Raw genomic sequence first — 26540 nt, 5'->3', positions numbered from 1 at the left:
ATTAAATCAATACCACTATGGGAGTAAAAAATTTCGTGGTAGGACTGAAGAGACTCTTTGACAGCTGAGAGTATGGAAATTAAAAGTTTTGAAAGAGGGTCATTTTGCAGATTCAGCTATGTAGCGTTGTTTGTATTGATTCTTGTAAAGTTTAGGAATCCATATATAGACTTGTATTAATAGATTCCAAATTGCACGTGTTTATAAATAGAAAAATACAGTTTTAGTAATAAGAACAGATGGAACAATTTTTAATAACCGACAATGTCGTGAAGCAATGACATTTGTAAAGATATCTTTTAAGATCCGACAATGCATGGTACTCCATTCGAAAAAAATCTATCGTTTTGGGTGATGTATGATCTTTCCATGTATACTAAATACTGGTATGCGTCGGTATACGTAGCTAGGTTGATCGTAGTATTCGAGTGTGGCTTACGTTGTAGTTGAGTGAGAAAGTCTGCGTTGGTAAACGAGAATCAATGAGAATGTTGGATATTGTGCCGTAATTGTCATTTCATACCTGTGCAACTGCTGTCCCAGAAAAATCTCTATGTAAAACATTTTTTTAAATTCCCAAGATAAAACTGATTGAGGACTATTTCATATAGATCTTCTCATGTATTTGATTCTAACACCGCTGATAAAAGGTTAATACTTGAAACACATATACATGTACAGCATACCGGGTATTGAAGTATTAAAATAAGTGGTAATTCTGTATTTAATATCAATTTGATAATTCTTTTGTTGCTATCGTTCATCTTTATGACTTTTAAACCGATGCGTGACATTTAAAAGTAAACCTATTTACACTACACGTATGCTGATATGATAAATAACTTATCAAACGTAACAAACCCGTTTTGTTGAGAATTTAACCTACTAAAATACATCGCAATTAGATATCGATTTGACTGTCAAAAGAACCTCATATTCTTTTCAGCTTTATTGCTGTTTCTATATTCATCTTTGCTTGCTAGGCCATATCTTTAGGGACCTCATCTACCAAAATTGAATTAATGAAACCAGACATTATAAGTATGGTTCCTATCTGTTCATATTTATTCACCAGTTTCTTTATTTATTATTTGATTAAAACATAATAATCTGATGAAACTTAATTCAACAAATGTTACAGAATATTCAATTTAAAAAGTTGCATTTTAGTTGGTTTAAGAAAAAAAACGAATTTAAAAATTATTGAAGTTCACTTTTATTCCTCTTATCACTTTTTTATGGTTTTATAGTGTGTTTACTTATTTTGGCTATGAATTTGTTTATTTTAGTTACGCTATAGAATATCCTTTTCCATATACTTCTAGTATGTATCAGCAACGCAAATTGGTGACGTACCTGTAAACTATTACACAAATATGACATCATAGCAAATTTTATTATGTGCATAATTACCTATATTTTTCGTTTATTTATACATGAATAACCATGAAAAGTTAATAAAGAAGCAATATATCTGTACATATGTTTGATGCTTACGTTGACGTATTTATTACTTCCGATTGAAATGTACACGACGCACTCGTTAGCGGCGACATGATCGTTGTAGTGTTTACACATAATTACCCAGATCAATGCCCATCTTTTTTACTTTTCCGTCCTTATTGTCTTCGTTCGTTTCTTTTTTTTTTTTTTTTTTTTTTTGTTGTTTTTCTTTTTCTTGTTAAGATGTTAAGATGTCAAATTTTATCTATGTATATAATCTTTTTTTTTTTTAATTTTACACAATTGATATATTTAGTAATGTTCAGCGTTCTCTTAGTTAAGCAATCACTGTTTCGGTTGAAGAAGTTGTGGTTACGATAGAGCATTAAATTGGCAAATCTTCGGATTCGTCCCTTTTTACTTTCTTTTTTTAATTTTTTCTTTTATTTTGCGATTGAGCACTTAAGCCTGATTCTGTTTTTTCTGTTTCTTTGTCGGTTTGGAATAAGAATAACGTAGGAAACAGTGTAAACCAAAGGTCCCAATTATGGTTTCGCTTTGCGTTCCATTGCAGGGGTGTGGGTCGCGACGATTCACTTAGCAGAATATTCATTTAAATATTGTTTTAGAAGAAATTAAATTATGAAAGAAAATACCAATAAAATATTCTAAAACCAATAATAAAATAGACACCTCTTATTTTATAACCGGATGGCCCAATCTTTTCAGGTAAAAAAACTAAAATAAAAATGCAGATACATTATAATTGCCGACTTCCTGCTTTCATAAGAAGTCCCTCTGTTGTCTAAATATAGTTATTATTTATTTGTACTAATTTGTCAAATTTATGTGAAAATCATTGTCTTGAACGACACCGTCACGCATCGTTGAACAGACCATGTCTCGGTTAAAAGAAAGTACTAAATTCGATGTCGCTCGTCCGCACACGGAGTAATGGATAGATTCGCATTTTTCCAGATTCTGTTATATATTGGGACGGTATGGGGTCACGGGAGGATGGTAGAACCACCCCAGAGATCTTCCATGTGGCGATATGGATTTAAAACACCAAAAAATTACAACGATAACGAGCTGAACTGTGGCGGCTTTGCGGTAAGTTTATTTTCCAAATTATTCATAGTTTTGAAACAATAATTTACGCTTGTGGAAAATTAATATGACAGCCCATTAATTTGTGTTAAATTTTATTAATTTTTCAATTAGTTACTTTCAGAGTATAGTTGATATGTTGTTGTAAAAACTGAACCAAAATGAGTTTAAGCAAGCTAAATTGACTTGAATATTTCACCTATATTCAGACGATTACCCGTAAACGTAAGTTAGAAGAAAAAAATAGTTATTTTTGTGCATTAATTTTTAAAATAATGATCTTAAAAAGCTGTTATTTTAAACGTTACTATCACATATAGGATTGGACTTTGTATTGATGAATAAAAAAACTGTATATGATAATCAAACTTGAAGCCGGGACTTGAAATAAGATATGTGTTTTGAATAAATAAGCAAAAGTAATTACAAGAAAAAACAAAACAAAACAATCGGACATTAGAACTGCTTTATACCATAAAGATTTACATTTTTATCTTCATGTAACCTTGCTTTTTGACATAGGTAGGCCATTAAGCAAACAACCGTACATAATGATTGCTCATGTCCATAACTCGGTGTCAAGCCATAATTATCTGTTTGTTTACCCATTTTGCCATTTACTGAACTTTTTTGATGAAGTAAACAGGGAATGTACCAAAAATTAACACGAAAAATACTTGTACAACAACTTGGTAAATGGTAAATTAAAACGAAAATTACCATGGTCATTAAATCATGAGAAAAAAATAGAAATTAAAAAAATTATGTTTGATTTAGCTTTTTTATACTTATTTCGCGGTTCTCATTAACATATTATGAAATTTTCATTTAAAAGTAATGTCAATTTCAAGTGAGAGTCCCGAGAAATGCAAATTTCCTGTTATTATTTTTTTTAATTAAAAAGTGAATGAAGTAATTTAAATTTATTTCTATAACTTCTTGATAAGTTTTAGTAAAAGGTTTGAGTTCCAATTAAACTTTAAAACAATTTAACAAAATACTCCAAAAAGGGGGTAACCCTCCCCTGAATCTGCCCCTGCTATCCATTTAATGAAAACAACTATATAATTTCTGGAAAAGAATGGCTTCCTGATCTTAAATCCTACAACATGGCAAGCAGTTTTTTTTATTATAATGAGTCAAAATTTCCAAATTCTTTTACCATTTTTATAACCCTTGTATTTGTCATTATGCTACCTTGTAAGACCTTTATTACTATGACCCTCCCCCATTTGTTTTAAATCAGCCACAGGGTTATAAATAGTCACGTTCACCTTTGTCTTCTTTTTCCAGCATTCCAACCGATTAACGTTCCATATTTCAAACCTTTGACACGATGAGAAATAATCAATCGATATATTGAAGGCAGGATCCACATTAACATAATATTTCCATTTTTTTTAAGAAATGAAATCTAGCAAAGTTTTATGCAAATCACCCGCCTTAAATTGGTAACCACTGTTTAAATCAATTTTGTCAATCATATGTCTATCATTAGTTTGATAGTTCTAATTTATTGTGATTATATTGAACCAATTATTCTGACGGAGGGGTCATGTCTTTCCTTCTAATTTAGATTTATAGGCAAGAAAGAGTGTAACTCTGGAATGATTCTATTCACCGTTACCTATTTCACATTACAGCGAAAAATACAGTTAACTTCAGATAAAAATGTTGGTGTATTCTTAGTTGAATGAAATGTCTAAGGTAGTTGATTGGACATTAAGTTTTCTTTCATTTCACAGGTTTTTTTTTATCTTTGTCAATTATCCAGTTAATTACATATGGAAGCTATGTCATTAAATCAAGGGAAGACTATCTCTAGTCTCTAAAATATGATATATCATTCGCTGGAATATTAAATACCAAAATAGACAACATTTAATGATAGGATAATTAGTTGGGAGAGAGTGAATAACCAAAATATTATCACGAGTGCCGAAGAACGTCCAGTATTCATATATACACTGTAGATTATCTATATACAATGTAATTTAATGAACATGTTTTGTTTTTGTGATCGGCGGATTGACATTCGTATAGTGAAGTATCGAAATGAATTATAAAATGAACATTCGATTGTTCACTGCTATCTAATAAACGCAGTTATGACACGACATCTTCTTCTACGATTCGCCATCATTATGTATGTACAGAAAATGATGAAAATATGTTTACGTTTAATTGGTTATTGCTATATAAATACAACCTCAACACTACTGTCGCCACCACCACCTTCACCAACAACAACAACCAACAATAGCTACAACAACAACAATAAATACAACAAACACCAACAACAACAACAAACACCAACAACAGCAACAACCAACGACAACAACAACAACAATAAATACAACAACAAACACCAACAACAACAACAACAACACGCAAGCAATAACAAAAAGGACGGTTTACAACTTTAATTTCATCATTTGTCCCGTGAATCCACTGACGATTCACGGTTTCAGCCTTATACTTGCTTTCTTGTTTCGTTTGAATTGAAGAACGCGTTCTCTGAAAAGAAATAGAAATGAACACCATGTAAATAGAAAAAAAATGTGTATTCCGAACGGTCAAAATTTTCCATTTTTTTCATGCTTTATGATGATAGGGTTGGTTTTTTTAGGGGCCATCAATATCAATTTAACCTTTGACCTTAGGAGCACTGAGAGCTCTTTTTTTTTTTTAAATCTGACAAGAAATTAACTTGTGACACAGAACACTCTGCATATTTAAGAAAATTAACAAAATTTACATAGGTCACATCTTAAAATTTTGTTTAATTATGAACAAAAATGAATCCTAGTTAATGATAGACTGTAAAAAGCATAAAAATATCGATATTTTTAACTTCGTCCTCCTACAGGTTACACCTGCCTCATATTCATTTATTATATGTAAAATGAAAATGTAAAATATATAAACTTAGGAAAAACGATAAGTAATTCTTCATATTCCAGGAAATGCACTATTACCCGCGTTTTGACGACATTTCGTCTCCTTTCAATAATATTGTTTATATACAATGCACTTTGACACGCTTTTAAAGTAATCGAATAAAACAAAACTCTTATTAAATTGTGAGTCAGATGGCATTTCACGTTTTTTTTTTCCCATTTGTTCATATCATTCAAAGTGTAGACGTGAAATATAGCATTTCAAACAAATGAACACGTGCACTTTAAAATTTGTTTAAACCATTCGAATCTCGACTGGCTGATTACCTTCTTTTCTTCTTCCTTCCGTTTAGTGAAGGGCTCGTTCTGGAGCATCATCGCACTTTTACTTTTACCTTTAACTTGAGACTAACTTAAGCCCGAAGCTGGCTAGTGCATCATTAGTTTTTCATTAGACGCAATACTTGTATTTAATAGGCAATTTCTAAGTTTACATACATTTTCATTTCAAATTTGCTGTTTAACTCTCCTCTCAATGGCAATTTATACTGCCTTCTGTATTGTAATAAATCGGAAACAACTTATCGTATTTGAGTAGGGAGGTTTAGCGCGTTTTAAAATCTGACAATCAGAGCTCCTCCTCCGAAGAAAAACCTCGTTCGCCTTAGGCGGAAAAATTGACTAGTGTCCGGAATTTGTCTAATTCGATTTTTTAACCATTACCATTTTAGCTCCCCATTTTCCGCCAAAATTCTTATTAGAGTTATTATTCTTTATTTTTATTGACATTAAGCTAAAATCTTCAGCGCCACCTGGTGATGGAACTACATTGATACGCGTATTAATGCAATTCCGGCAAATTCAAAAGGAAAGTCCCCTTTCTGCATTAGTCATAGGCGCTTGGTCATACTATTAAATATGCAGTCCCACTATACATAACTTCTATGTTATATACTAGTGGGGCTGCATATTTGATAGTGGGAGCAAGTCCCTGTGCATTAGTGTAGCAGAAATGGGCGAGTAGTTCCTACTGTGAAATAAGAAATAATTAATGGAGAGGGAAGATATGTACTCATTTTAACATGGGTACGGAATTTATATTCGATTATTTAACACCGAGCGACTGCGAGTTGTTAAATGAGAATATAAATGCCAAACCTATGTTAAAATGAGTACAAATCTACCCTCGGAAGAAATTATTTCTTTTTTAATATGGCAAATACGGTAATTTTTGTGAAAAATTTCCCTAGGCATAGCCAAAATAACGGCTGTTCCGTTTAACCCACCATATGGAAGTTGGATTAAATAATCGTATGTGTTAAATGTGTGTATTTATATAATTGATTTCAATTAGATAACCTCTCAGCCGTGAAATCATTGCGTAAACGTTTTTAAATCAGTGTTTCGTCTCGAAGCGACAGCGAAAGAAAAGAGATAGTGCGCAGGTACTATAGGTTGGGTTGCACCGACGTAAACTGTTGGACGATATGTAGACCTCATATTAGAGATCTGGTTTAACCCGCCATTTCCTTCACAAATGCCTATACCAAGTCAGGAACATTGTAGTTGTTTCAAACTTTCCTGTTTTTACCTTGATATTGTCATTTGATACAGGGAAATGAAATTTTATTATATAATTCAGTAATGACAAGGGGTAATAATTTTGCCGGGTGAAGGGATTCAATCACCATTATTATATTCAGGCATAAGATTTTCCCTTCTACTCACCCCAAAAATAATAATCTCTTTTATGTCAATGTTATATGTTATGGTGTTGATGCCATATTTTTGGTAGGGGTTATTTGTCAACTTGTTATTCTTTTGTGATAATGTGTCAGGCGCGTAGCTGAGGCCAAATTGAAGTGTAGGCAAAATTACGGCTGGGGGTCTGGTCCAGGGCGCCCTGGAAGGGGGTCCAGGTGGGCGAAGCCCCCCCCCTCCCCCCGAAGCTCCGCGGTGATAGCGTTTTAGAGCATCATTTATGCCTCTCCTTGATGTATTTTATCTAAAAAAAAATTGGCAAAATTAAGTGCAAAGCTTTCTTGCCTAACGGCAGCTACGCGCCTGTGTGTAATGAATTATAGTATGTCTCAAAATTTTTGTTTTCATACACGCCATCGGTAGTTTGCACTTTCCTAAATGACCGTTGTGTAGAATTAATCAGTTCGGTAATTTCATTATGACCCTTTATTTTCATTGTTAAATCTGAGAAAAAAAACTAAGGACCTGGATATATTGCTGGACTACTTTTCGTCCGTCTGTCACTCTTGACTTCACGATTAATTTTTTTTAAAGAATCACTGGGCAAAATATTTGCGAACGTTTACACAATTATGTCGATCATCGTTTTATCGATCATAAAGTACGTCAAAGTCGATTATGGCTTTAACTGCATTGAAAATCAAAAAGTTATTATTTGGCCATTTTCATTCAGAAACTTAGAATGCAGGCCATCCCCTCTCAATAAAATTTAAACTTTCTTTAACCTTTATTATACATGTACGAACCAATTAAAGGCGTGTAATTTTATGAACTTTCAAAGAATGGTTAAAAATTACCTTATTAAGGTCTGTCAGCCTTTACATGATATTTTAACGTGAAATGAATTTTTTTATTTGAGAAAGAAAAGTGACATTTCCCGTCACAAATTTCACTCACCAGTTTAAGATGTGTTTAATTCTTTCTTTTGGTTTACATTTGGATGTATATATACATGTATATTACTTTAATTACAGCGAGTTAAACAGTTAACTTCATATGATAGAGTTGGCTAATGATCATCGCCTGATGAATTGCAACAAGTTAACTTAAACAATTGACAAGGAGAACTTTCTTTAAAAGTATTTAAGTATAAGTGTATGAAAGAATCAGGCAAAATGGACAAAAAAATAGAAACATGCATGTCAAAACCCCACCGATCTGACAATAAAATATCACTCAAGGACGCTGTCTCTATTTGAAAAATAAACATTAAATATTTGATCTCTGCATCACTGGCTTCGCTCAGAAATTTTTCAATAGAATCTTACAAAAATGAGTTTTTTGACGGAGTTATCTGCTTTTGAAATGTTTATTTTCATTGCATTTCAATGAGATTATAACTCAATGGTCCAGCATAATATTGAAAATCTTGCCTGTTTTCCTTAAGCTTGATTCTGATGGTGCAAACAGTCAAATTACACTATCAAAATGATGTTTTTTATACCATGTTTCGCCTACTGACTGATTCTTACAGGGACTGACATTGAAAACATGTCTGATAGAAAGTATAAATCGCCTTTTCAGATATCAAGTTAACTACATAGGGCAAGTTCATAAAGTGAAGACCAACTGTGTCCTCTGAAGTTAACTATTTTACCCGCTATAATTCAAGATTAGTTGTCATAGTATAAATCTACCAAGTCTGTTTTTGCACAATGTGACATGGTTTAAAACACAACATTTTAAAGAAGCGTACATGGATATCAAACACAAATATGTATACATGCATGCATGCACCTTCAATTCTAATCTAACGATAAGGAAAATTCACAACAAATCTACATTTCGGATACAAGTATCATTTTAGCAAAAATCAGTACAACGTCACAATAAATTGAATTTACTAAGAGATGAACTGCAAATAATATCTTTAGTACTACACTCTTAGGATAATATATTGTGGAATAGCCTTTTTCGTAGGCTATCAGTTATATGTGGTTTTCTGTGGCCTAGACCACGAATTCAAATGCCCAATGTAATGTATAATTTCTATTGAGCAATTTTTGCAGATTTCAATAATAGACACCCACTGATCTACAAATTCAAATTCCAAGTGAAACATGCAATTTCTAGTGGAAACATAGATGATATTTTGAAAACCAAGCACAAGACTCACAAATCCATTTCGACAAATTATGATAAAGTACATTCACACTATAAAAAATGCTGGTTGTTCGTTGAACGTTATAAGAATGATGATTGAAATATTGATTTTTTTTTCTTTTTTATGCAGAAAATGATGGAAGACGGTGGACGTTGTGGACCATGTGGTGACCCCTGGGTCAGCCCAAGGAACAACGAGGCTGGAGGGAAATATGCAACTGGAACAATAGCCCGACAATACGCCGCTGGACAAATTATAAACGTTACTGTCGAGTTAACCAGTAACCATAAAGGATATTTTGAATTCAGATTGTGTCCAAATGATAACCCAAACAAACCAGTGACTCAGGCATGTTTGAACCGAAACGTTTTGAATATCTTGGGATATGGGAAGCGTTACATTATTGATACGAAGGATTATAACATGTTTATGGAGTTTCAACTTTCCCTACCCCCGGGAATGACTTGCTCACAGTGCGTACTGCAGTGGAAGTGGAGAGCTGGTGAGTGATTGGGGTGTTTGTAATACGAAAAAAATACTTGCAAATATAAACAAGCGAGCAAATCTAATTTGTTACTAATTAAGTGAAATCGAGGCTTTTTGATTTGATGATACAGTAATACCTATGTAAATCAAACCTATTATGACTGAACGTTTTGTTTTTATTCTGGGAGTGTTTAGAATTCTAAGTTCAAAATTCAATGAAACTGATAAAACGTGTTTGATTAGATGTTTAGTTTAAACAGTCTCTGATTTCCTATGGGGTTCGGTTTAGACAGTGTTTTAAGATACATAATTCGATCACCTGGTAATTTTCTCAATTAAAATATATTTTTTCCTTCATTCTAATGTCTATGCAATTCCTACCTAAATAATATCAGCGTACCTAAAAACAAAAGCAAAAACAAAATTGAAATAAAACAAAAAACAAAACAGAACAAGGCCATATTCATTCCTTGCCAATCACAAATGTATTATGTAATTTACATATTTGATAAATTAGGAAAAAGTCCAGTATTAAGATATTAAATACAGCGAAATTACCGTTTGTAAAGCAATTTATATATATAAACATATCATCGGACTTCATTGATATATTAAATGGCTGCAATTGTTATTTAACCAGTCGTAGTAGTTGATATGACATACATGGCTGTAATATCAAAACATACGATTTTGTTACTCTCTTTATACAGCTCAAAACAAAGGACCTGATGGCAAAGGCGGGGAGTGTTTTGGATGTGGACCACAGGAACATTTCATCAACTGTGCTGATGTTTCAATTGCTAGCGGAACCAGACCTCTAAGATTAAACAGACCGGGTCACACCGGAGTCTACATCAGCAAAACAGGGCCTAAAACAGTTGTCAGTCACACACCAAGTGTAACAACAACAGCACAAACAAAACCTCAACCACAAGTTTACGATCCCTCGGTAATGGAACCACCAAGTGGGGTATATTCTAACTTTTACCCAACTCCGAGTTCTACAGCAAATGATGAGCAATTTCTCACTCGGAGTTCTACATCTAATAATGACCAATTTTCAACTCAAAGTTCTACGGCTAATAATGATAATTTTCCAACTCCAAGTGCAACGAGTTACAGAACAAGTGAAACAAATAAAATGTCAAAACAAAAACGACACAGAAATGACCATATAAATAATGCTCAAATGTCTCAAAACTCACAGATATCGAAGAGGAGACAATACTTAGCGACAAGACAGAGAACACAACAACCAACACAGCGTAGACAGAAACAGGTATCTAGACAAATAGTTGCTCAACGCAGACAGCAGTCAGTTTCAAGGCAAAGGGTCAAATCAACAACCCAACAGAGACAACAACCAATTCAAAGAAAAGGAGTCCAACAAATGTCAAATCAAATGTCTTACGAATCAATGATTGACTCAAAGAATGAAATTACAGCATTAATTTTGAAGTATATGGCATCACTTCCTATGGACACTGCCATGGAAACAGCTATTCGGGAATGTGATGGCTACGCTAGGCCTGTTTGTAAAGCATTACCGATGTGGACCAATAACAGACCATTTGACGAATGGTGTTCCGTGCTTTGCCCGACTGGCGTTTGCCCAGCTGCAGTGTGTTCTTGTACATGTCCGCAACAAAATTCACGATATCAACAAAATAGGGTTCAGTACTCAAATTCACAGAATAATCTTTACCATCACCAGACGAGAATAAGATGCAAAGCCATTAGTGTTTGGGGCGATCCTTCTATGGACCAGTGGTGTTCAAGCACATGCAATGCAAATCCAGACAATTGCCCAACCGACCACTGTTGGTGTGACGGATTATGATGAAATCGTGGTATGATTTCTACAAAATGTTTATGAGGATTGTATCAGTCCTCAATAAAAGACGAGAAATAATTTTGATAACATACTTTAAGTCTAGCTTTACATTTCTGATTTCATTCAACTTATTGTGTAGGTTTAGGGGCGTGGTCTGTCGACATGATCCGTCCAAGGTATTTGTTGTAACTTACATGAACAATCCAGCCGCTTCTAACATCTACATTATGCTTCTCTTGCGATAAAAGACTACAGTTGATTTATTCGTAGTGTGTATCTTCACATATTGCCTATTAATGACTGTGGAAGGATGAGCAGCAAATCTCCCGTCAGTAATTATACTTAAGATAAATTTTCAGACTGTAGTTTAAAAATCCACGGTTGAAGCAGATGGTTTGTAACCTGGTAATTGAATTAAAAACATAGGATGATTTAGTATGTATAAGCTGACTCGTTGAGAGCATGTGCATATTTAATTTGAAACATGTATAAAGTAAAAAAAGTGTTGTGCCAAAGTAAAAATAAATATTTACATATTTTAGAACTTCCCTCTCAGCCAAGTATACTCCACAAATTAGTATTTCCTGAATAAAAATCTCCCGCAATATTTTTATTAATGTTTTGTTGGCACCATTGTATTACTTCTTATTTTATGGATATATGACGAAATGATATTTATTTACATTGCAATAAATATATATAAATATAATAACTGAAAACTCACGGAGAACAATAATACTAAATTAAGGTGGTAACACAATCATGACATTCAATGATATAATACAATCTGTTATTTTTGTCATCGTGTGTAAAGTTCATATCCCCAGACTTGCATGCTACCTTCACTGCAACGTCGAATTTCATTGGATAACATCGTAAACTCAATTACAGCAATGACTGTGTTATAGCAGAAGGGGCAAAAATTTAAAAAGTCTTCCCTCAGTGATTATGAATCAATTCTCAATTATTTTACGCATTCACGGACGTTGTTTAGATATTTCAAGTAGTTAATATATATGGCAGTAGCATTAGAATGGATATAACTATATTGTATTTGAAGATTTATCGTCGTCAATCTAAATTTGACGGTAGCAAATATCCGAAGCGTCGCCAGTAAATTTCAAATAAAATTTTCCACCGTCATATTCAATACTGACGGCTTCAAATCTTTGAACTTCAATTGTGTCCTTACACTTATCAGAACAGTTTGCATATTTTACCTTTAAATTTCAGTCGTTAAGTCAATCAGGTTTTTTTTCTGTTTTGGTTATGAAATATACTCAAATTCTCAAATATGAATGTAGTTTGCTAAAGGCCCTGTACACTGTACATTTTTTTAATCGCATGTAACATATATAATACCTGTGTAATTTATAATATATAAAGATTCGACCAAATAAGTTATTACTTTTTTATCTGACTTTAAGAACTTGTTCCGAAGCTTTTTTGTTTCCCTCAGGATATTAGAATATTCATTCTGATTTAAAAAATCTACAGTTCTAAATTTATATTTATAAAGTTCGAAATGACATCACGAATTGATCCTAAACTGTTTCCCGACAAGGCACATCCAACCACCTGTGCACTGAATTTAGAAGCCTACAAGATGTGTCATGCTTTGATCTGTCATCGTTTAGGCTACTAGGTAATTTACCTAGATGTCACAGATTGTATTCTTTGCATATATATATGTATATATACATGTAATTCAAAATCATATTAATATATTATCGATTTTTTATTCAGCCTTCAAAATATTTTCTTGTAAAATTCACTTTGGCGATCAGATGTATAACATCTCTGGTAGAAGTTGATATATACCATATATAAATTTCTTAAATTTTATATTGCACTCTGAGAATTTATTCATATTTATTGATTGACTTTTTCTTTAAATGGTATTCTTTTGGATTACAACAACACTGTCATCTGGTTGATATATACCATATATAAATTTATTAAATTTTATATTGCACCCTGAGAATTTATTCATATTTATTGATTGACTTTTTCTTTAAATGGTATTCTTTTGGATTACAACAACACTGTCATCTGGTTGATATCAACGGAAAAGTCATTAACCAAAACAAAGGAAAAATAAACAAATATAATAAAACAAAATAAAACCAATACAAATGCAAAACAAACAATATACAACGTGAGAATACTGATAATGACATCTTCAGAAACTAGAGTTTCTGAAGTGCTAAAGAATGGAAACTAAAAGTGCTGCAATATGAGTATATGAATAAACAAAATTATATGATACCAAAAACGTAGATAAATAATCAAATGAATGGTAATATTTTCATTTTTGTCCCTTATCAGTTGTATATTTCAGACATATATTTCAGACAAATATAAATTATGTAGAATCTAAAAGAACATTGCCGACATCATTTTCATATGCAGAACTGGCGTGTCGTCAAATTCACCTTTACATGTATACTAATAAACATGAAGTGTACACTTGATGTCATTACATATTGTATACATAATTACACATTAATTAATCACCTGAAGGTATTAATTACTTGTCCATTTTGGTGCTAAAAATATAATAAATATTTATAGGTACAAAGGGAACATCAAGGTACATTAGGTATTAACGAAGAAATCGTGTATGACATTGATTGTCAAAAATCACAGTATTTCCCCCTTTTTTATTGTTTTTTTTTGCGACAGAACGAAAGGTCATTACACATATTTCTGCTTCGAAAAAGGGCATTTCATTGCTACATTTTTTAACAGTGTATCCAGTTTTTACCTCACCCGTAGTAAATCTATTATGCTTGATGCATAAGCAAATCCTTAATTTCATTTTGATGTTTCTGCATTTTGAAACATTGAACATGGTTCACTTAATTTGACAGTAAAGTGTCTTAATAGGCTGATAATAAAAATAAGGAGACAAGAATAAGAACCAAAAGCAAAATATCCATAATTTTGAAACAAAAACAAAAAAGGCAGAAAAAACATCATGAATAATTCAAAATAACCAAAATAGTACGAACCGAAACTAAAAAATGAATGAGGAACAAGGAATCCACTAAAAACTGGGAATAGGGATCATATGCACCTGTAGGATGAACATACTGTAAATTTTTTTGTAATTCTTCTTTTAATCTGCATTGTTCATTTGAGGAGGTAGACCTAGGGTAAGGGACATTACTCTTGTAATCAAGCTTCCATTTTTAACAGAATGAAATCAGTCCAAGTTACTTTGGTACTTACATGTGATTGATGGTGAATACAAACGTTCCAATGATTTCTAAGAGTAGTGTCCCTTACCCAAGGTCTACCTCCTTAAGTGTACTTATTGCATAAATTAGATTTAAAACGTCCAATACAATCTTCAAACCGCAATAAGAACCTTCATTTTAAAACCTATCACTAAAAAGATTTAAACATGTTTATGTTTATAGAGATATGATTAACCATCAATACACGGCAGAACTCGGGCTTTCCAATGTAAATGAAACTTTTTTTTCTGTTTTCTTCATTATGTTTTATGTCTACACCTCTCCATGAAATACATGCACGTAGTTTGTATTGTTTTGTGTATTTTGATCATCGAGTTATACTTTGCTTTTAAGTATGTTTTTTTTTTTTTTTTTTTTTTTTGGGGGGGGGGGGGGCAAACCAAAAATAAGATATCGCATTGAAAACAACATGCATTTAATTAATACATCTTATTCTCCATATAATTAAGAATAAACAACGTTTGCTGTGCTGCATACGTTATTTTCTTTATGCTTACAATTTTCAGATTTATAAACTTCTACTAAATACATATCAAACAACATATTTATGGTGCTTGTGCTTCCCTTTGCATCTAGAATTGGAATTCATCTTATTTTAGGGCAGGAAATATTCCAGCCACAAGCATATCAAAGTAAATAATACTGATTTTTAAAAATCACCAGGATTTATTCTAACATAAATAAATGTTAATGTTTGCTTTTGTCTTTGTTCGTTTTTTTAATACACAATTCGTAGAAACTTTCAAACGGCCAAATTAAAAACATGAAGTAGTATTTTCTATAATGATTTTTTCAAATGCTTCATTTCTAGCTACGTATTAGGTAACTATGTGGCGAAATATCAGATTTGAAACAACATACAATCAACAGAACTGTCCGTATAGAACCAAATACATAAGTCACAGGACAAAACATCGATCTCCAATACTTAGAACAAATACTGTTATTTCGGAAACGCTAGAATAAAAAAAAATATGCGTAAGAGATTTAAACTTGAAGCTTCACTTCAAGTTTACAAGGTTTCATGAACATACACAGAGCAATGCTGGGCAATCACCTTTGCTGCAAGTCTTTTGACACCATTGATCGAGTTCACCCGAATTTTGTTTGTAAGTATTAGTTGCACGACATTTTTTCTGCCCTACTGATCCCATGGGACTGCCTGTGCATTGACACTTGCATACAGCGGACGGACACTGACCATATGGACAAAGTGATGTACACCAATCGGCCACCTGTTGATATTTGCTCCACATCTTTACTGGGCGGCAGACCGATTTTAGATTTCCATCGCAAGGAGGTGCACCCGATTTACTATTCATAAACATCTTGAGTACCAGTTTGGAAAGATTAGGAGATAATCCTTTTTTAGATTTTCTAGTAGATTTTATTTTGACTTTGAGAGTCAAAGGTTGTGTCATGACAGGATCATCAATATTATGACCCATTGACTTAGATATTCTGTTCTGAACACGCTTTCGGAAACCGGACATTGTAGTATGTTGTTGATTGGGCGTTTGTTGATACTGGGTAGAATACCTGTTATCTATCATCATAAAAGGAGAACCTCTGGTCGTAAACGAGTTCATAGCTGGAAAGGCCGTAGGATAAAACATTTGTGCTTGTTTCATATTTCCCATAAATTTTGGCGAATCACCAATAAACGGCTTTACTCCCATGGAATTCGATGCACTTTTAACAGGTTCGCTAGGATCGTCAACATTTCTAAACTGCTGATTATTCATAAAAACTGAGTTACTCTTTGATTCACCAATGTCTTCTTCTGGTTTGACTATATTACTGTCCCCAATATGGCCAGCCAAATCTACTTTCATTTCACCAAATGAGTTTTCCTCCTTTGGTGTTTTTATTTTTATTTCTTCCTCCGGTGATTTCATTTCATTTTCTTCTTTGTGTGATTTAATTTCATTTTCTTCCTTCAGCGTTTTCATTTCATTTTCCTCTTTAAGAGATTTCTTGCTATTTTCTTTCACAGATTGTTTAAGTTCATTTTCTTCATTTGCCGATTTTCCATCACCTTCTTCCTGATAAATTGTAGTTAAACCTATAAGGTTGTTTGAGTTTTCGTCTTCTTTTTGTTTATCCAAGCTACCTTTTTCCGGTTTTTCATTTTCTGCATCCGGGGATTTTTCTACAACTTCATTTTCGGCTTTTTCAGCAGAATTACCTTCCTGACCGCCCCACGACGAAACTTTCTTGCCCTTTTTAACTCCAAGAAGTTTTGAATTCTTTGAAGATATTTTATCCTCATTTTCTATTTCATTTTCATTTTCTTTTTCCTTTCCAGTATTGTCTATCCTTGAACCTCTCTTGCGAGAAGTTACAATGACTGTGCCTGCGTAAATATCGGGTACAGCTCCCGCCGACCAATGCTCATTCTGTTGTTTATCTTCCTTTTCCTCTGAAAATTTATTCCACTTCTTGTTTTCATCACCATCCCCGACATCATCTCCTTCATTTTCCTTTTCGTTTTCCGATTCTGAATAGTCATTAGTATCGCTCCCAAACGTATTCACCTGTAATTTATTATTTTGTATTTCCATGTAATTATAGGACGGTGTTTTCTCTGTGAAACCTGGAACAATCTTTTTAAATGCATTGACAGAGTCGCCCTCTACATTTACGTCTTTGTCATCGTAGTCAACGTTAGATCGGTATAAAGAATTCTCGTTCCATGGGTTTGTTCTAACAGATGATGGTGTTGGAGTTGGTTGGTTATAACCCCAGTTCAAACTAGAGCTGCTGGTTTTTACATTAAGTTTGATCTCATTGTGTTGGTAGCTATCCTCGTCACTATCATAATCCTTGTTTAAATCGTTGTTTGCCATTTCAGAGTGATCTTCTTCGGATGATAAAGAATTATATTCCTTTTCAAAACTTTCCCTATCACTGTAATCGAATTTATCGTTTTTACCATCGGATTGAGCACTATCATCACTTTCAATACCCGAATCATCTAACAATCGATTTTCATCATTGTTGCCATAATATTGCATTTTTTGCTTTTCTTGTGTGCTACTCTCTTCATTCTCTTCGTTATTATCACTTTCACCACTATCACGTTTATCTTTTGCGTCCTCTAAAAGACTCAATTCGTCACTGTCCAAACCTTGCTCTTTAGCTTCTTTTAAAAGCCAATTGATATCCAGAGAATCATCAGAGTCAATTCCTAATTCCACGGCAGTTTTTGGGTCTACTCCGTCACCCATCATCTGCATCATAAGCCTGACATTTCGATGAAATTCTTGCAAATTTTCCGCATCATCTGCAATTTCATAAAGGGCTTGTTTAGTTTCTGGAGAAGACATGTTTAATAATTTGTTAAAATCATTCCAAAAATCCATATTTTTTAAAAACTCTCCTTCGTTGTCCATTAGATCCTCGAAAGCCTCAGCCACATCAGAATCTCCAAAATTAGGTTCCTGCTGTGTTATAAGTTTTCTTTGTACAACTTGAGGACCAATCGTTGGCGCTCTTGTTGAATATGAAATACTACTGCTTGGTTGTGGTGGTACTCTTTGGTTATCAGCAAGAGCTGGACGCATTTGTTTGTTTGTATTTAGTTTGACTTGGGGACTGTTGGTTCGTGGTACAACCGGTCTTCTATTTCTTGGTATTAAGGGTCGTCTGTTACTATTAGCTACTGTAGGTCGGGTGTTAATGGTTTGATATCTAGTTTGAGTGTAAGGACGAGATCTGGTTACCGCAGTTGTTGGGACCATTGCTCGTGGTCCCACGTTTTGTGGCGTTTGTTGAGGTAGTCCTCTTAATGGGTCTTTCAGGTAGATATTGTGCATGCCTGTGGGTTGCATTCCATTATTGGCATATATATTTTGAGTTTGTATTCCGTTATTTGCAATCATTCCCGAATTTTGCATTCTGTTATTGACAAACATTGAGGGATTTTGCATTTTGTTGTTGGCTAGCATACTTGGATTTTGCATGTGATTATTAGAATGCATTCCTTGATTCTGTATTCTTTTATTACTAGGCAAACCTGTATTCTGCAGCATTCCTTTATTAGCGTGCATTGATGGATTTTGCATTCCAATATTAGTTTTCATACCACGGTTCTGCATTCCATTATTGGTATGCATGCTAGGATTTTGCATTTCGTTATTGCCAAATTGTTGATTCAAGCTTGCAAATTCGCTGTTTAAAAATGGGCTGTTGAACGGGTTTAAAAATGACGGATCACCATAGAAAGGACTGAATTCATCGAAATAATCCGGATACATTCCATTCTGTTGAAATAGAAACTGGTCATACATTGGCATTGGCGTTGTTGCCTGAAATTGAGGTGCTGGAGTTGGAAACTGTCCAAACTCATCAGTAATGGCAATATCAGCACAGTTTATAAACTCTTCCTGTCTTCCACATCCTATGCATTCTTTATTTGTAACAGGATTTATCCCATTATGCTGACCTACAAATCAAGATATAAACATCGTGATATATTATTAGCATGTAAAGTTACCATCTACCAACCAGGGTTTCCTTTTACCAAATCAGTATCATTTCTAGTATTTTAATTTTTTTCCGTCTTTTACTAAATTTTGCAAGTGATATTAATTAGATCTATTTGACGATTGTCTTTGATTTTTATCTCGTTTTTTTATATGATCGTTAGTTATGTCAATTTTTACTTGTTAGAAATCTGGAAGCAGGCATCTTGTTTGGTTCGTTATTTTTATGGTTGATTTGACTATCAATAGCGATAGTTTTGAGAACTTCTTGTACACATTTTTTTATTCAGATCTTCTTCATTTGTTTTTTTATTTTAATGATGAGGATGAGAGGTTACTACTTGAAACACGTATTTCAGGCTTGGTAATAAATATGTTTTAGTACTTTCGTTTACGAATACTTGTAATAGTAACGTGGTGTTATACTGGGCAACCACGGCACACTTATTAATTTGAAAATTTGAAGTAAACGAGATTCAATCAAGCAATTTAAGGAAATACAACGTGACAATAAAAAAGTTAAACTTCTCTAATTTTATTTCAGTTTCATACCGTCACACACTGTCTAACGGATTTTTAACCATTTAGTTATAAATCTCAATAACAAAACAAGCAAACAAACAAACAAAAATAAACAAACAAAACAAAAACAAAACAAAAAAGTCGATAATTAATTGATCAGAAATATCAAGCTCAGAACAGCATCCGACGTCCAAAACTCATAATAGACGCTGGAGCCACCCCTTTAATAAAAATGTAAGACTACTGCAGTCAAGAAAAAGTGAATGACTTTAAGAGACATTATTCGATTTTCAAACGACGTTTGGTTTGAATTATGTCTGAGAATTTTAAAAGGTATGACTGCAGTAAGCAAGAAATCAAACGTCTGTCGTCGCGTGAAATCTGAAGCAATATTAGAACAAAAAGTCAAAGTCGCATACTTACTAACCGGCCTTCCAAAACCACTGCAGAACACATTGTCTACAGGTGATGTAATCTGGAAGCTTAACTGTGTGACGTATTCTGAAATTTCTCTTTTTACTGGATGTTAATAGGTATCTGGTTCCATGGCCTTTAATTTGCAATAAATTTTGGTTTAAGCACCTCTGGGAAACTGGTGCTCGTGCATTATTGTGTGGGCATAGCCTAACTTCAATAAATCCACCATGGTTGGCTGTTATATCCGATACAACGGTTATATATTGTCCAGCTTTATACGTTTTAGCAATAATTCCTTTTGCATATCTGGAAGGAAAACAGACCCCGTTTATAATTTCGTAAAGGAATATTAAATATATAAGTACAACAGAGCAATTTTTCTTTCATTGGTGGATCTAGGGATAGAGAACCGGGGGTTAGACTCTCCCCCTTTAAGAATTGTCAATTGTGGGCAAAAATTTTGTTAAAAGAATTAGCAAATAGTAGCCTGGCATCCCCAATTTTAAATTTTCTGAAACGGAACCTTCCATTGATTTGATTTCACATGCAATCGAAGGCTCGTTATTTTCTCCTTAGAAAATAAATGATGCTTATAATGTCTGGCAATTTTGATGTCACTTTCCAGCAAAAATATTGTATGTTTATAGTGATTTATAACAACTTTGCCTTTCATTGATGGATGTGCATTTTTTGTTTCCTTTTGGAATGTGTTTCATTTAATGCTTTTAGTTCATGTTCTGTCAAACCTAAAATGAATAGGGACGGTACCCATGTTGCCTCTGAATGTATCCCATTCCAATTTGGAGGAAAATAGTTTATTTATTGAAATTATTTTTTTTGAAAATCGTGCCCTTCCATTTCGATGACTCTTCACCATCATTACATTCTTCCTTTTTTACCCCATTATTATATTCTTCTTTTTTTACCCCACAATTATATTCTTCTTTTTTTAATCCTATAATTATATTCTTCCCCTTTTCAACACTCTTTTCATTTTGGTTTCCGCTAAACCGTCTAGATATTGTTATCATGTCTTCGAGGAAATTTATCACTATTTATTTACATTATATACGCATAATAATGAACACGACTTCATGTCTTTGGTGAGCGTGTGTTTTTTTTTCTTTTCGTAAAGGTAACATGGCAAGAATTTACTATAAAAACTGAAAACTGTAAGAAAACACCTATTCATATCGGAGGTAAATTCCGTATATTATTATCTTACAGTCTTGACTTACTTTCCACCGAATTCATTATCTCTTGGACCTTGGTACGGATCGCCACATACTCCACATCTGCCATGCTGTTTTTCATGTTGGTTCTGAAATGGGTCAAATTTCACAGGTCAAAACACAAATTTGTAAATGACCAAAAGTCACCAAGACAAAAATTTGATATCCTCGTATTTTAGTTTTAAAAAAACTGACGTGTATTTGGCATTGATGGCTGTATAGATATTTTTTGTTCTTTAAAGGTTGTTTTTAATTCACAGAGATATAAGCAAGTAGTAAGACTACTTGATAGACACACAATCGTAAATAAAGTTAAATGGTTGTCTAAAGTTTCCAAGCACTTAATATGATCAAACAGAAAATGAAAAAAAATTAAAGAATTTTTTGCTCTTCAGTTTCCGGCACCTGATATGAATGACACGTCGAAATTTGTTTGTCTCATTCGGTTACATTTTTCGATTCCTACAAGAATTTGGGAATACTTTAATACTTTATTATGAGAAAACTTAAAATCATAAAGAATTTGGCAAACCCGATTCTTTAAAGGGAATGTATATAAATTTGTTATATGACTTGTCTACACAAATTAGTTTAAAAAAAGTACAACGTACGTGACTCTTGCATAAATCTTACCGTGAATCCTCCACAGTTTAATCCATTGTCATTGTAATTTGGAACAGCATCCGGGTAGTCAAATCTCCATAGTGACGACCTCATGGCTGGTTCTATCATCATTCCGTGGCCATTTATGACGGGTAATGTAAAGTAAAGAACAAATACCACGTATGATACTGATGAAATAACCGCCATTATATTCCTTTTTCACAAAGCAAACGTCACATTGCTTAACTTGCATAGAAACACGTTTGTCTAGACTGACACATTTAATGTAATGGGCAGTAATGGGGTGCATACTAATTAGGAAACCATAATTAATTAAATAATTATTAACAAATATAAAACCTGTATTAATATACCAGTAGTATCTTTACAAATTGATGTTGACATGTAAACTATCTAAACAAATATAGTAAAACCTATCTAAACCGAGCCCTGGAAAATCCGATAACCTGTCCAAACCAGACACTTTTTAAAGTCCCTTTTTCAATCAAATGTATAAAAATGAACAATGGAAACCAAAAACCTGTCTAAACCGAAGAGCTTTGGTTTAGACATGACTCAATGTATAGCCTGGTCCTTTGAAAAAAAATCGTTCAATCGACACAATGCAATCTATCTAACCGAACTCCTATTAGACTTTAGAATATTTTCTGTTTAGTAAACGATTCGGTTTACTATGGTTCAAAATGCATTTAAACTTATACAAAGCGAATTTAAGAAATATCTGGTTTAGAAAGTATATCGATTCACTCACGAGCCGAAACATCAATTTGCTGACTTGCAGATGCAACAACCAACTAAGCCCCGAACAGCGTCTGACGTTCGAAATTCATTCCAGACACTGCGGTCAGCCCTCTAAGAAAAATGCAAGAATCTTGCAAAGTCGGGAAAAAGTGAATAATTTTACGCGACATTTTCCGATTGTCAAACGACGTATGATTTGAATAACGCCCGATAATTTCGAAAGGCCTGTCTGTAGCGGTAAGTAAGTGAGGGAATTAATGACATGCTAGATACATTGTGGAAAAGTAGAATTACCACTTTTAAAAATTTAGTATGAGGTGGTTGAGTACCAATTTGAGAAGAATTTGAGATGAATGTTTATAGAAAGTTTTGACGACAACAATAATGTGGCTGTATAGAGTAGTCTCAATAAAAAGACAAACTTAAAAAATATACCGAAAATGGACCATGTTGCAAAATTATTTTAAATAACGTTGTTTGACGTCTGTTAAAAATAACTGAAAATTAAAAATGCTGAAATTGAAACAATCTACGAGTATTTCATTTACATTTGATAACAATTGCATCTTGGATTCTTAAGTTATTAGCTAGTTAAACTAAAAAATACAGTACATATAAGATTTTAATGAAATATTACATTTATTTCCCGAAGCTCATCGATTCAAATTCTTGTTGGACTATTTGCCATCCAAAGAATGCCTGCAAAGTTTTCACAACAACGAGTCTTGTCGAGCTAGCAAAATTTTCGTGGTTATTAAATACAAACTCGACCATCGTTTTTAAGTCGAAGTCTACAAAGGTAAGTGTCTGGTGCTCAAATTTGTCCTTTGGTCCTGAACTAAATATATCTTTAATAGAATCAGCACTAAGCCTATGCTTTTCACAAATTCTTTTGTCTTTTAAGTTCACAAACCCACAGAGTCCCCACTCATGAGTATCATATTTCAGGTATACTGTCGTTAAACATATAGCATGGCGATCTGACTTAGTCAGTTCTATTCCGATTTCTTCTTGTAGTCCTCTAGCGGCAGTATTAATCAAGTTAACATATGTTTTTCCATCTTCTTTCACATTGAAATCTGGCTTTGATGCACTTTCTACCGCGCCACATGTAAATTTGCCTGGAGCAGGCATCCCTGGTATGTTAGCTCGGCGGGCAAAAAGAAATTTTTGAAGTTTCCCTTCCCCTTCATTTGTTAAGACAGCAACATGGAGAGCATATGCGTTGCTGAAATACTCATTGACAATAGATTTGCACGGTACTTCCTGCAATCTATCTTCCGGAGTAAGAGTATAAAGCCAGACTTCCCTCATAGCTCTATGGTGTACATAATTCGATTCTTTGAATTTGAATTTAATTTTTTGACGTTCCTTTTCTCCTGGTCTTGCGAATTGAAAGCCTTTTAGAGAAACCGTAGGATTATTGTCTATTTCTTTGTTCTTTTCCTTTTCCAGAAATTCATCATATTTGTCCTTGTATGTTTGTTCTAGTGACCAGTTTTCTGGGATGTCCCGATATGGGGCTTTTTCAACTTCAATTTCACATACCAAATCTTCGTGGTCGTATCCCGTCGGTTCAATACCAGACTCATAAAATCCGACCTGTGTTGCTTCTTTGTCAATGCAAGAATCGGCAACAAAAATATCAGTCTTGTCCATAAACCCACAGCTGAAAAACTCTGCTTCCTCCTTTGGATTCATTTGAAGTCTGTATGGATTTTCCTCAGATGAAAAATAATCATTGAACAGTTTATTGGCACTGGGCCTCTCATGCGATGCCTTTTTCATAGAATCATTTGTCGCATCAAGTAATACTCCGATTAGAGACGTCGGCAATGACGGAACACACACGTTCTCATTATCATTAAATCCCCCTATACGGTCGTCTATTGCTGCAGTCGACATTTCTGCATATGGTTTTTCACCCGTCATGGTGAATGTAAGGACATTTCCGAAGCAGTATATGTCAGCTGCTTTGAAATCTTCTAAGCTACACTTGTGGTCCGATGAAAAAGTTCGAACTTCAGGGGCACCCCATCTTACATTTCCAGCATATGAACCATACGCCGAAGAACTTGAAGATTTTTTAGATAGTATTCCCTTTTCAGATGTTGGAACGGTATTTATAAGATTAGGATCTGTTGCTAAACCGAAGTCGGCAAGTTTAACTACAATTCTTTTGGGTCCAACGTCAAGGAGGATATTATCGGGCTTGAGGTCCCGATGTGCAATATCTAAACTATGAAGGTACTGGAGGGCACTAATGATCTGTTGACCTATGGACCATGTAACGTCAAAACCTAAACCTTTCCTTTCATGTTTCCACAGATTGTCTACATATCTTAATAGGTTCTGATCGACGAATTCCATAACAAGAAACAAGTTTTCTGATTCTTCCGATTGGAAGTGAGTGTTGTGCTGACAACTGTTTAATCCAAGTTGCAATTCTTTCAACATATTTACTGGTAAATATCCCGTTCCACGGAAAGCGATTATATTTTCATGGCTTAATGAATAGAGAATTTTTCCCTCTCTAAATTGTGATTTGGATTCTTCTTTGAAGACTTTGATAGCAACTCTTGATCCTCCATACCTACTTGAATACACATATCCAAAGTGCCCCGATCCGACCGGGGTCCATTTAGGATCCAAGTCTTGTGGGTTAATGTATCTGATTACGCCCTCGGACAATGTTTTGGTATAATCCCGAGCTGAATCGAGTAATTTTAAGGCATTTTCAATATCACTATCTTGAAGCGTTTTTCCGGTCCACGTTAGAAGAAGACTTCATAAATTAGCGAATGACTCCATAACTCTAGCTTCTCAATACAAGTATCTTAATAATATACTTCCTAGTTTAAAAGCTCCGGTTATAAATAGAGATTACGTGTAAAAAAAAGAAATCGGATGATGATTTTACTTAAAAGTCGTAACTAGGTGTCAAACGATTAGATAAGGTAGGGATTGGCTACAATCATTCGTCTAAACAACCGAAGCAGCAATATGCAAATGTAGACGATACATAAACATCTATCCACTGTTAATGAAAATATTTGAATGAACAAAATGCATATGACCATGAAAGCATCCACCAATGAGACTAATATAGCACTTTCAAACAATTTGACCTGAATGTCATGACAAACATAGTTAAATCACGCCATTAACCAGTGTGTACATTTGACTTGAACGCTAAGAAAAAAATAGATTTTACCTAATAATTACCGGATGATTTCCCACAAAACTTCGAAGAAATATGGTTCGATACGAAGATTGATATATTTCCCTATAATATCGTCAAAAAATGTTATAAGCTCCCATAACTGTCTATAATTACTTAGTCAGTAGATCTGTTGGATTAGGCTATAACGCCTCACACTCTAACTGAATCTACTGGCTGTCTAAATAACCATAGACAGTCACCTAGGAGCTTAGAACTTATATTTTAAAACTCAGTTGGCTGCATATTTACTGCCTATGTAAAACATAATGTTTACTAATAATCTAAGAAGTTCTGTCAGATTTGATCTTTTAATTAAATTGCCTACATAAAGCAATATATAGAATTCATAGAAACAAAATACTCTGTGGACGTAGAAATAAAACCAATAGAATA

At 33.7% G+C, this 26540-nt stretch overlaps 3 protein-coding genes across 3 annotated transcripts; 1 reads left to right on the top strand and 2 right to left on the bottom strand.

Annotated features, from left to right (window-relative positions):
- The first annotated feature begins 1175 nt into the window (after window positions 1-1175).
- LOC148621161 (uncharacterized) lies at window positions 1176-12245 on the top strand. Its single transcript, XM_088575248.1, has 3 exons — window positions 1176-2556; window positions 9448-9820; window positions 10515-12245. Exons 1-3 carry the CDS (start codon window positions 2398-2400, stop codon window positions 11642-11644), a joined length of 1662 nt encoding a protein of 553 aa, XP_088431374.1. The 5' UTR covers window positions 1176-2397; the 3' UTR covers window positions 11645-12245.
- Window positions 12246-15673: 3428 nt separating this feature from the next.
- On the bottom strand, window positions 15674-23373 carry LOC148621160 (uncharacterized). The gene is made up of 4 exons (XM_088575246.1): window positions 22193-23373; window positions 21566-21648; window positions 20338-20633; window positions 15674-19348 (listed from the first exon to the last, which is right to left on the bottom strand). Exons 1-4 carry the CDS (start codon window positions 22367-22369, stop codon window positions 15924-15926), a joined length of 3981 nt encoding a protein of 1326 aa, XP_088431372.1. The 5' UTR covers window positions 22370-23373; the 3' UTR covers window positions 15674-15923.
- Window positions 23374-23528: 155 nt separating this feature from the next.
- On the bottom strand, window positions 23529-25836 carry LOC148621159 (uncharacterized). The gene has a single exon (XM_088575247.1). The coding sequence runs from the start codon at window positions 25379-25381 to the stop codon at window positions 23564-23566; it is 1818 nt and encodes a 605-aa protein (XP_088431373.1). The 5' UTR covers window positions 25382-25836; the 3' UTR covers window positions 23529-23563.
- Between the last annotated feature and the right edge of the window lie 704 nt (window positions 25837-26540).

This window comes from Perna viridis, chromosome 3, assembly GCF_037379345.1.
Source record: "Perna viridis isolate PV_CMFRI_1.1 ecotype Kerala chromosome 3, ASM3737934v1, whole genome shotgun sequence".
In the NCBI taxonomy this organism is placed as follows: Eukaryota; Metazoa; Mollusca; class Bivalvia; order Mytilida; family Mytilidae; genus Perna; species Perna viridis.
This window is presented reverse-complemented; position numbering and strand designations above follow the sequence as displayed.